This window comes from Gossypium raimondii, chromosome 1 (assembly GCF_025698545.1).
Source record: "Gossypium raimondii isolate GPD5lz chromosome 1, ASM2569854v1, whole genome shotgun sequence".
Classification (NCBI taxonomy): domain Eukaryota; kingdom Viridiplantae; phylum Streptophyta; class Magnoliopsida; order Malvales; family Malvaceae; genus Gossypium; species Gossypium raimondii.
In genome coordinates this window covers 24,417,360-24,430,414 of record NC_068565.1, presented here as the reverse complement: position 1 = coordinate 24,430,414, position 13,055 = coordinate 24,417,360, and the positions used below count along the sequence as shown (strand labels likewise).

The window sequence follows — 13,055 nt, the reverse complement described above, 5'->3', positions numbered from 1 at the left end:
TTAGAATAATTAAACAATTATGGATCTAAAAACACTAATTGATAAGGCAAATATTTCAAGCTATCAAATACAATAGCTATATTTAAGAAACTTGAATATTTGTAATTAAAACAAAATTGTGTAAATACCAAAAGATAAAGAAATAATAAAAGCGAATTAGATCTCATAAACTTGAATAATCAAAACTTCGGAATTCTTTTGACTAGAAATATAGTTTAGCAACTCTTGTAGAGAAGAAAATAGAAAAACAAAATAATATTGAGTGCAACCAACTCTAATCCTGATCCTAGAGCTATGTAATTATAGGTTAAAAGTCGCATAAGAGAAAAAAAAATAAAAAACCAAAGTGCCCTTAATGAAATAAAGTAATTTTTTGAGGTTTTGACACATTTTTGGCACAAACTTCAAGGTCATTTTTGGAATTTTCTCAATGTTTTTAGGCTTTGAGTATTGAAATAGTTGGATTAAATCTTTCAATTCCCTTCGAAATAATAAATTATGGGACCAAATAAGAGTATTGTAACTCAAGATATAATCACAAACTTTAAAGTAGGGTTAAATTGAGATTTTAAATAGATCCAAATCAACAAACTTGTCAAAAATAATATTAAAATTTCTTTTGCTCCAATTCTTCTAATGAACAATAAAAGAATTAAGCACTTAAATAACACAATTCAAAAAAATATATTAAAATAATTTCAACTTATACACTTATTGCACCTAAGTTGTAAATGGTAGGTTAAAATATGCTATTAATCCTTATACTTTGATAAAATTTAAGATTTAACCTCTATATTTAAAAGTTACCAATTAAGTCCTACTTTTCTAGTTTAAAATTTTAGTCTAATTATTAAGATTGTTATTTTGTCGAAATTGGTCAACTTGATATAATAATTAAATTGCTCTCATATAACGTGATATAAAAATGATAAAAATAAACATATTAAATAGTTGAACTAAATTTTGAAACAGAAGAAAATAAGGAAATTGGATTTTAAACTTTTAAATCACAGATCTCAAATTCCGTAAAAGTATAGAGAATAACAACTTTTAATTGTTGAGAGTGGAGAATAGTTTTCTATGACTAGTACAGAAAATAATTTAGCAGATTACTGATAGCCTTGACCATAACAACGGTATTAAATTCGTGTGCCAAGTATAGTAAGGGGAGGCGCTGGGAGTGAAAGTGGCAGTCTTCGCCTCCATAATTATTAAATTTTAGAGTCAGTCTTCTTTCTTTTTAGGACAGTGTTAGTCTCATTAAATGTAATAAAATAATTTTATTTTAAGTTTTTGGTTTGTTAATTTGAAGATTTAGTTTATGCACTGATGTTATATTTAATTCAAATAATTAACTTAAAATTTTGGTTAAATTAAAAACAAAAACAACCCGAACTTGATTGCTTTATGTAATTTAATGGTGAAATTATGATTATTAAAATAATTAATTTTAATGAAATTAAGTATAATATAAAAATAAAAACAATAATTTGCATTTAGGTAGCTACTCGTGTAATTAATATACAGCAATAAGTTTAGTTAGTTAATGGTTAGTCAAAGGAGCCAAAGTTGACAGTAATAAATTTCGTTAGTTATCTGTTCATCATTAAAACCTTGATTTGGCCTTAATCGTTTCCTTTTATCTATATATATATATATCCTTCTTCTCTAGTCTCCAGTGTTAAGTGTGCTTGTGACATAGCTTTCACAAGGTTCAACCTAGTCAATATGGGTGCTGGAGGTAGAACATCGGTTCCACCGAGTCCCAAAAAACCCGAATTCAACCCACTGAAGCGAGTTCCATGCTCAAAGCCACCCTTCACTCTGTGTCAAATAAAAAAAGCCATCCCACCTCACTGTTTCAAGCGCTTCGTTTTACGCTCATTCTCTTATCTTATTTACGACCTTGTATTGGCCTCTCTTTTCTACTATGTGGCCACCAATTACTTCCCTAGCCTTCCTCAACCTCTCCCGTATGTGGCTTGGCCTCTTTATTGGGCCATGCAAGGTTGTATTTTCACCGCCTTTTGGGCGCTTGCCCATGAATGTGGTCATCAAGCTTTCAGTGATTATCAATGGCTTGACGACACTATTGGCTTTATCCTCCACACTTTTCTCTTAACTCCATATTTCTCGTTGAAATATAGCCATCGCCGTCACCATTCCAACACTGGTTCCCTCGAAAGAGACGAAGTCTTCGTTCCAAAGAAAAAATCCGCTTTAAAATGGTGGGCTAAACACTTCAATAATCCACTAGGCCGGTTTTTGGAAATCTCCATTCAACTTACCCTCGGCTGGCCGCTTTACTTACTGTTCAACATCACTGGTCCACCTTACGATAGGTTAGCTTGCCACTATGACCCTTATGGCCCCATCTTTTCCGACCGCCAACGGCTCCAAATATACGTCTCCGACGCCGGCGTCCTCGCTGTCACCTATGCTCTTTACCTTCTCGTGTTGGCCAAAGGGGTAGGTTGGGTTATTAGCGTTTACGGGGTGCCATTATTGGTGGTTAATGCCTTCTTAGTAATGATCACGTATTTGCAACACACTCACCCATCTTTGCCGCACTATGAGTCTTCGGAGTGGGACTGGTTGAGGGGAGCTTTATCGACCGTGGACAGAGATTATGGGATTTTAAACAAGGTTTTCCATGACATAACCCGCATACACGTGGCTCACCATTTGTTTCCGACAATACCTCACTATCATGCAATGGAGGCTACCAAGGTGATAAAGCCGATTTTGGGGGAATACTACCAGTTCGATGGGACACCAGTTTATAAGGCGATATGGAGGGAGTTGAAGGAGTGTGTTTACGTTGAACCAGATGCGGGTGATAATGATAAAGGTGTTTTATGGTTTAGAAACAAGCTTTAAACATTTGCATTTTACCTTAGGAATGTGTTCGTTTTTGTTGTTTAGAGGATATTTTATGCATCCCGTCGTACGTAATAGTAGACCGATAAATTGGTGGTTGTTTCATGATATATGTTCGGCTTCCTGAATTTATGACTATATTTATCTTCAATATTTAAATTCGTATTTTACTATTTTACTAAACACTTACCAATATATATGTTTGTATTTGCAATTCCCAACTGTATTGTTGACTATTAAATGTTAAAGAAATAAACACAAACCAAGGCAATTTGAATTGAAAAGTAGTAATTTACCTTGATATTTTTATTTAATGGGATTTATTAATTAATCAAATTTTAAAATTAATTTACTTAAATTTATTTCTAAATGATGTGTTATCATTTAATTTTCTAATGGTATAAATTATATACAGTTGAATAACCATTATTTTAAAATGTAATATTTTTAACTTTATTTGATATGTTGTTTGTGCATAAATTACTATGCTAATAATCACAATCTATAACTTCATTAATATACAAAATAATATCGAACAACTTTTAAATGAATAACTTTGAATTTATTTAAATATAAACTTTCGAAATTGTAATATAAACATAAATCGTTCAACATTACGATTGTAGACCGCTTATTATTACAAACTGAAACAAATTAGAATATTAACCATCAATTTATAAATTTAAACCAGAAATATTTGTACTCATTAATTATTTGAATTTGATTAAAAATAAATTCAAATTTAACTCGATTATTGTCTAGTTAAGTTCAAATCATATAATGAGCAAAATTCAAATATAGTCAATCTTCTCTATAACAGTGCTATTTGTCTACTATAGAGAGGTGACTATTAGACACTCATGACATCATGTTGTTATATAGATATAATCATTGTGAACTTACCATAGTATTTATATCGTGAATTTCTATAAAATAAAAAACTGTGAATTATGTTAAAAAAGAAAGAAAGTGAGAATCAAATCAATAAATTTAAAAGACGTAAAATAGGTGCATGCATTATTTCTTGTATGCACATTTTATTTTACATTCTTTCACATAATTAATTATAAAGTTTATAACTCTAATGAGTTCAATTAATAAATATGAGTTATCAAATTAAATTAATTAATTTATCATCGTTACTAAATTCACGTAATCAATTAATAAGTTTATGATGTTTCAAATTTATAATAGAATATATAATTAGGGAACTTAATAGTCTAATAATTTGATATTTTAATTCCACTCATTGAAGATTATTTTCATTTAACGAAATATGATTAATAGAATTTTTCACTTGAAATTTAATCATTTTATTGAAATAATATTTTAATTAATATTGTTTTCATTTAATAAATGATAATTAATACACTTGCTTATATGAAATAGCTATACTTTTACTTAAAAATTTAGACAATATGCCATTATAGAGAACTAATTTAACGAAGAATGTACTCCATAACTATGAATGTTGTTGTTATAAGTGAAAAATTGTTATAAAATATTAAAATAAAACATAAAAATTAGTTTTACTAGAAACTTAGGTGATATAGCGAAATGTTATTGTAGTGGATAGTGTTATAAAAAGGGTTGATTGTATATTTGATGTAATACCCGAAAATTACTACAGTAAGAAAGTAAAATAATACTCCTGATATAGTAAAATAAGGAAATAAAGTGATAAAAAGGGTAATTTTGAGTTATGTCAACATTGGGAAGTATATTATGACATATTAATTCAAGAAAAGATTAAATCGCAAAAGTGAGAAAAGTTTTGTTGCCCAAGAGTAAATACTCAAAATTTAGGGGTTAAAGTGTAAATACGAAAAAGGTGAAGAATTTTGAGGGACTAAATTACAATTTTACCAAATTAAGTGATGACTCAAGGATGGAATTTCAAAAGATTATAAAAGGTAAAATGGTCAATTAGAGAGAGAGAATTCTAGAAGGTAATGATGATATTTATGATAATTTTAATTAATTAGATAAATGTTATTTAATTAATATTTTATTAAGATTTTTAATATTATTTTATTATTAAATGATTAATATAAAAGGGAGGAAAGATGATGAGAAATCATCAACCTCCCATGCATTCCAACATATGAGGAAAAAAAACAAGAAAGAAAGTTTTGCTTTCTTTACAATTTGGTCCTTCCACCAAAAATTTACCATTTTCACCTAGAAATCAAAAGAATTTCTATAGCCATCAAGAGAGAAGGATAACAAAGAGACTACGGGGAGCTAGAATATCAAGTTAGATTCAAGAAATAGAAGCTGAAGGAGAGAGAAAATCAAGTTAAAGATTGAAATCAATAGCACAAGGTAAGAACATCAAGATTTCAATATATTTTTAAGTTTGATATTATTGAAAAAGCATAGAAATGATGTTATAGTAGAGTTTTCTTATATAAAGTCTTATGTTCTTGATATATTAGGGAAGAGAAATAAGTGAAAGTGATGGGAAATATTATAGAGAAAGGGAATAATGGAGTTATAAACTTAGTAATCAATATCTTGCACTAAAACAGTTTTGGACAGCAGCAGTAGATTAACTTTGAAAAATCACCATAAATTGTGTAAATCGAATTACAGGACAAAAAAACATGGAATTAAAGATTAATGAGTCCAGTTTCTCATAGAAGAAACGGTGTAAGTAATGGAATTTTAAATCATGAGATATAATAAATTTTGTGAGAAAAGGTCAGAATGATTTCGGGTTCCCCTATTTTGACTTTGGAAAATCATAAAATATTGTAGAAAAATGATTAGAGACTTAAATTTATATGTTTAAAATTATTAATGAGTCTATTTTCAAAAGGAACAAACGGGAACATCATCCGAATCCTGTACAAGGAGATAATTAATTTTTAGTGAAGAAGTATCAAAACTGTCAGACAGCAGAATAGTGATGACTTTAAAGAATAAACTGTACTTATTGGCTAAACCAAAAATTCTGAAAATTTTATGGGAAGAATATATGTGAGTCTAGTTTCGGGGAAAATTAGCGGATCTTAATTCAGAGTTCCGTAGCTCAAGATATGAATAATTTAGTGACTATGAATCAAGTTGACAGCTTTGAATGAATATATAAATAAATGGTGAAATTATAGATAATGTTACATATAAGCATGTTTTATACATTAAGGATGTGGAATGGAGAGGAGGAGGAGGAAAATATATGATTATTCAACTAGCATAAGTTTTCATTAAAAATGGCCAATTTGCATGTTTTAGTTTCAAGGACTAAATTGAATAAAAGTAATATTTTAAGGGTAAATTGGTAAAAATGTCAAAAAGTGACCAAATTGCATGAAATGAATTGTTTTATTATTTAAATTAATAAATTGAATGAAATATTAATTTAGATCAAGATTGGGTGGAAATTGAGAAAATATAAAATTACCAAAATATCCTTGAATTTTGGTATTTTTGCAATTTAGTTTGGTAAGTTCGTGTAACTTGAATTATATTCTTAAATGCTTGAAATGTATGTTATTGATGTGAATATGATTTGAATGTTCATTGTATGAAAATTGATGAAACATTGATATATTTGATAAAAAGGGGAATAATGCATTGAATGGATGCATGAATGTTTATCACACTATCCATTAATTCTATCGGTAATTTTGAATATTTTGATTCTGGTTATAATGGCATGTTTGAGTTAAATTGGCCAACGTTAGCTCATTAATGGTTTGATTTCGATTGATTTTAAATATGAATGCTTGATGAAATGAAATGTCTGTAAATTAATTTGTAAACTCCGGTAATGCTCTATAACCCTATTCTGGAGATGGATACGAGTTAGGGGTGTTACATTTGAAAAGCTCACAAACTTGATCCAACTTTTTATTTATGATATAATTATTAATTTACTCTTTTACCTTAATTTTATATACACTTTAAAATCTTATAACCCTTTCCTCTCTCTCTCATCAACATTTCGGCCCCCTCAGTGCCATATGCATGGAATTCATGTTTTTTTTTTTACCTAGCTCTTCATTTCCACTACATTGTCAAAACTTTATAAGATTTGTATAACATTTACCAGAAACATTATTATTTTTCCTTGAAATTATTTCCACCGTTTAGTTAAATTATTTAAAATATTAAGTATTAACTATTTTTATAATTTTATTGTGAAGAATTTATATATATTTTGTTCAGTTTAATTAGAATTTTTTATTTAAACTGTCGGGAATTTTTGATTAATTAGTAAAATATTTAATTTATTATGTTAAATTAATATAAAAATTTAATTAGAGAAAATATCTAATTTGAACTTGAGTAAGAACTCAAACCCAAATAAACTAGCTTAATTGAGTTGTGCTTGAATTTAATCGAACACGAGACAAGGTTCAAGCTAAAAAAATCTAAGTCAAGCTTCTACGTACTTGCCATTATTTGGGTTGGCTCAAGCATAACCCTATTTATTACTACAAATATCATTGTTTAAAATTTCAAAAACATTTTAACAGTGCACATTATCAAATTTCCACGTCAAAATTTCACTACTAATATATGAAAATAATAATTTTCATTCATGAAATCGCATTGAATTAGTAATATATATAGATCTTAAATTCATATGTTAGCAAATACAATTCTATTTTCTTCATCTCTAAGCTAGAACCTCTTATATCATAAGAAAATATTACAATAATTAAGTGTTTCTAATGTGAGGTTGATTAAATGCCTAGGCAACTATCAGTCATTTTAAGTCAATGAGAACTGAAAGAACTTTTCTACAATCAAACAAAATTGTAATAAAAAAAGAACGAAAATGAACCGCTCAATGTTCATTTTCTGGACATCAACAGTGGAAAAAGAAAAAATAGCAACTCACTTGGTTTATCAGCCTTGCCTTGATAACAAAAATGGGCATTGTGTATTTCATTGCTCAATATCTTGCTTTTTGCATAACTAGAAGCATTTCCTATGGACAATTGACGGCCCAGATTCATCATACTCTGCTTTTGCGATCCACATCTGCATACAAAACAATCAAAATTTACTCAAATAGAGTATGAGAGTACAAAATATGTGTTCTTTTTTTTCTTTTCAAAAGTTTCATGTATTTAGAAAATTCTTGGAGGATTATTTCTTTATTCTCATGTTGGCGTATGCATTGGCATAAGTGTCAAACACAGCTGCCTTAAGAAAGATAAAAAGTCGAAGCGGCATAGTTTCTATACAGGTAGAGATGTTCATTTTAACAAAGAATGCAAAATTTGTGTAAAAATATTGGATTAATTGTATTAAATGTCTTCAAATTATGACCTAAATTACAGATTAATTACAGGTTTTAAAATGTTCTAATTGAGTCTCAACGTATTAATGCCATATTAATCAGGTTATCCTGTCAACCTAGTAATTAACTCCAAAATTTAACAAAAAATGACATCATTAAAATTTAGGAAGGCTGTTTCTTTTTCTCTTTTACTAGGTCAGATACAAACGGTAGGTATACATATCTTTTAATTTTGGTATATCAGATCTGAGCTAAAATTTCACATACAAATTGACAACTAAACTAAAGGAAGGATGTAATTAATATTATACTTTGAGTACTCAATTGAAACATTTTGAAGTTTGGAACTAAATTTGAATCTGAATCGTAGTTTGAGTACATCTGATATAATTAAACATAAAAGGTATATGAATCAAACTAAATTGTCCAAAGCATGTTTACGTAAAACACAAGATTCTAAAGAAGACTATAAAGGAATCTAAAGATGCCATGAGTTTTTCAAAGATAAAAAGAGATAATACCTGCTGGAAGGTGCTGAGGGATGCCAAAACGGAGCCTCCAATTCAAACGCTACACTTCCTCTCCGGTGGTGCAACCACTTTAATCTTCATACTGCTCGGAGATAATGCTGTGATTTCCTTGCTCATCCTATCGCCAATTCCAGGGAACATAGTGGTGCCGCCACTCAGGGCAATATTTCCATAGAGATCCTTTGGGATATCGACGTCGCACTTCATGATTGAGTTGTATGTGGTTTCATGAATGCCAGCAGCTTCCATTCCAATCATGGATGGCTGGAAGAGGACTTCAGGGCAGCGAAATCGCTCAGACCCGATGGTAATAACCTGTCCATCGGGTAGCTCATAGCTTTGCTCCACAGAAGAGCTGGTTTTCGCTATCTCCAGCTCTTGTTCAAAGTCAAGAGCAATGTAAGATAGCTTCTCCTTCACATCCCTCACAATTTCCCGCTCGGCGGTCGTAGTGAAGGAATAGCCGCGTTCCGTTAAGATTTTCATGAGGGCATCTGTGAGATCACGACCAGCTAGGTCGAGACGCAAGATGGCATGTGGGAGAGCATAGCCTTCATAGATAGGAACTGTGTGGCTCACACCATCTCTAGAGTCCAAAGAAATACCTAAACAAATGCATATTTGAGGCAAACAAAATAACTTTTAACAAGAGGAATAAAAAGTAGCTAGAGATTTTTCATTTGGGTACATCAAAACAGGAAATTCAAGAGCAAACAGTTAAACACCGATACGCATAATGTAAAGCGATATGTTTAACGGGCTTCCAAGGATCTTGATTTATTGTTCATCATTGAGGAGTTCAGCACATGTATTTTTTTAACAATATCTAGGCAAGAACATTTCATATTAGATTATGTACCAGAGAAAGGATTTTACGAAAATGTGATTCCATGTAATTATTTATTTTCAATAGGAGAATGATAAATTAACTTTTTCTTCTTTCAGGAGGACAAGGCTGAAAATCAGGAGAAAAAATTTTGATTTGTCATTATTCTATTAAATAAAAATAGAGATAATGTGGAATCACGATCTATACAATACTTTTCTACCTTTCAAATCAAAAATTTCTTTAAAATTTTAATATATTTATTATTTAATTATTATTTTGATACCCAACAAATTATTATTTCAATTTAAATTGAATTATCCATCAAATACCCGCATGCATTAATTATTCGAATTTCATAAATTCAAAAGAAAATGAAATAAAAATATAAAAGGTAAGCAATAATGAATTTGAATATTAAACTCTTAGTTTTTTCACAAAATTTATAAAATATTGTATTTTAAAAATTATTTAGAAAAATATGGTGATTTTAAATTATTTAAAATATATAATAGAATATGTGAGACCGAATGTATGTTAACCTCCTATGAAACCATCAAGAAATTGACATATGAAAAGTTTTGATAAAGTGTGACACATGTCACACGCATAATGAAATCGTCCTCTAACATGATGGTATCATTTTAAAGAGAAAAAATTACATATTATTATTTTTAAATAATTTTTAAAATACAACATTTTTACAAGAAATGACAGGGTTTCAATAATGAATATCCAAATTTGAGTTCATTATCTCTAAAAGTAAATTTAATAGGATACTCAAATATGAAAAAAAAAATCAAATATCCACGTATACTCAAATCCACACCCTCATTTTCAACCTATTTGCCAATTTTCAATATATCACCTATGATCATAAATATAACGTTGAACGGTAAAGAAGAAGATGGTGAAAGAGGTCTAACCTGTTGTACGGCCACTGGCATACAAGGAAAGAACAGCCTGGATAGCGACGTACATTGCAGGGGCGTTGAATGTTTCAAACATGATTTGGGTCATTTTCTCACGATTAGCCTTTGGGTTAAGAGGAGCTTCAGTGAGGAGAATTGGGTGTTCTTCAGGGGAAGTCGAAGCTCGTTATAAAAAGTATGATGCCAGATTTTCTCCATATCATCCCAATTGTTAACAATACCATGTTCAATTGGGTACTTCAATGTCAAAATACCTCTTTTTGAATGTCAAAATGCCTCTTTTTGATTGAGCTCGTCTCCGACATAAGCATCTTTTTGGCCCATACCGACCATCACACCGGTGTGCCGAGGGCGACCAACGATGCTGGGGAACACTGCTCTTGGAGCATCGTCCCCGGCAAATCCAGCCTGAAAAGTTTAACCATCAATCAGTATCGATCTAAAATAGGGTTGACAGAACCTGAATCGTTGCACGGATTTCACACCCATGATTACCTTCACCATTCCAGTCCCGTTGTCACAAACAAGAGGCTGAATATCTTCGGATTCTGCCATTTTCTACCGCCTGATTCAACCAAAACACAATACAAACTTCAGTGAACATATACAATACAAAAAATTATCTCATATCTGAATCTGTGACATCCCATCGCCATAAACAATTTGTAAGATCATGTGGTTATTAATTAATCTACCGAGACTAACCTAAATGACTGCATAATTAATCATAAAGAAGAATAACACTGTCATCATGAACTGAAAATGAACTTCAACTGAGAAATTCAACGCGCAAATATTCGATTCAACTGTAATTTCAGTTTTCTTGTTTTTTTGTTGTTGAATAATCAGAAAATTTAAGGATAAGAGTTCACACTTCATAACATGATAATGCAGATTCAGTAATTAAACGCAAAATTAGGTAAAACGCGAAGTCGAAAATAACATCATAATTAATCATAAACAAGTAGAACACTGGCATTGTTCCCTCCTCCATGAATTGAAAATGAACTTGAACTGAGAAATTCAATTTGCAAATGTGTGATTCAACTGTAATTTCAGTTTTCTTTTTCTTAAAGAAATAGAAAATCTAAGGATAAAATTTCAGATTTTGTAATATTATAATGCGGATCATCTATAATTGAACGCAAAATTATGCGGTGAAAGGAACCCGCGCTATTTGTTTTAAGGAAGGCGATTTGTAAGTTCACCTCAAATACGAAATCGTTAGATCTTGGCCGTCCGTTTCCATTGTCCACCCCCAATCTACGGACCTTATTTTTCGTCACAGTCGGGGTAGAAACAGCTGGGCCCCTTTGGGTTTATAAATTTGTGTTTGACGGATCGATTCCTTCCTAAAGAAATAAATCCGGATTAAATTAGATTTGATTATAAAAATTTTAAAATCTTTTATTTTAATTTTGATTGATATGAATATAAAATTGATTTAAATTAGATAATTTAAATTTGAAATTACATTAATCTGAAATAAAATGATTATAACTTTAAATTATCTAAATTCACTATTTAACTTGAAAAATTTCGAATTTTAAACTTGAATAATTTAAATTTAAAACAACTCCAACATAAAATGATTTTCAACTCAAAGTTGACTCGGCGATATGGATGAATCCTACTTTGTAATTCCAAGATTAAATAAAGTAACTAATTTTTTATTAAAATAGCAAATTAATCAACTTTGAATGAATTTATCTCTATTTCCATTACTATTTATTCATGTTTATTTAAAATTTTAAATTGCATTCAAATCTTTTATTTTATTTATAAGTAATTAAAATTTTCCTATTAAAACAGAAGCAAACTATGCACTAAGACCTTACCTAAAACCTACGAGTTGCAGTCATATAATAAGCTCTATGATCTATAAAGTAAAATGTTGTCCTGATTTGCAGAAATTGTTTGCCCAATAATTGGTAACATTTAGCTTTTGAATTTGACATTTTTTTTTTAAATTTGATCCATGTGATAATGTGACACAATATTAAAGTATTACATCATTACAAGGGATTAAAATTGGAAAAAAGTTATCAAGTTTCGGGACTAATATGAATCCAAAAAAATTCAAGGATTAAATTGAGAAAAATTTTCAAATGTAAGGGCTAAATGTTGTTTCATCCCTTTGATTAGCTTTGCTAAGTTCCTGAATTTGTCAAGCTTGACCTCCATGGATCCTCCAATCTCTTTCTTGCCAAAGGAAATAAACATATGCATTCAACGCCATCTCAATAATATTTACCAAGTAGTTTTTTCCTTATAGGTTCTAACAACCTAGGGAATAATTATTTTCGAAATTCTCAATAATATTGACCAAGTAGTTTTTTCCTTGTAAGTTCTGAATAACCTAGGGAATAATTGTTTTCAAAATTCTTGAGTGTCATTAAGAGAGAATATATTATGAACTTTAAGTAATAGTAGCAGGGAAAAATATGGTACCTTGTTGAGTGTTTTCCTCTATCTTCTTTAGATGGTAAGGTTACCTTCTTTGAAAGCTGCTTGACTTCTGCTTTATCAAACTTCATGAGTAGTTGAGCTACTATGGAGTAATATTTCTTCATGATTGGTTCTTTCACTTCATACTCCCCACTCATCTGGTTTGCTATGAGTTGAGTATC

The 13,055-nt window shown here is 30.0% G+C and overlaps 1 protein-coding gene and 1 pseudogene across 1 annotated transcript; one reads left to right on the top strand and one right to left on the bottom strand.

Annotated features, from left to right (window-relative positions):
* Positions 1–1,673: 1,673 nt before the first annotated feature.
* Positions 1,674–3,039, top strand: LOC105785452 (delta(12)-fatty-acid desaturase FAD2). Its single transcript, XM_012611545.2, has one exon. The coding sequence runs from the start codon at positions 1,729–1,731 to the stop codon at positions 2,878–2,880; it is 1,152 nt and encodes a 383-aa protein (XP_012466999.1). The 5' UTR covers positions 1,674–1,728; the 3' UTR covers positions 2,881–3,039.
* A 4,674-nt stretch (positions 3,040–7,713) lies between these two features.
* LOC105785450 (actin-like) lies at positions 7,714–11,459 on the bottom strand (annotated as a pseudogene).
* Between the last annotated feature and the right edge of the window lie 1,596 nt (positions 11,460–13,055).

What these genes read in the sequence shown, in the direction of transcription:
- LOC105785452 (XM_012611545.2), top strand. Translation starts at nt 1,729, where the DNA reads ATGGGTGCTGGAGGTAGAACATCGGTTCCACCGAGTCCCAAAAAACCC.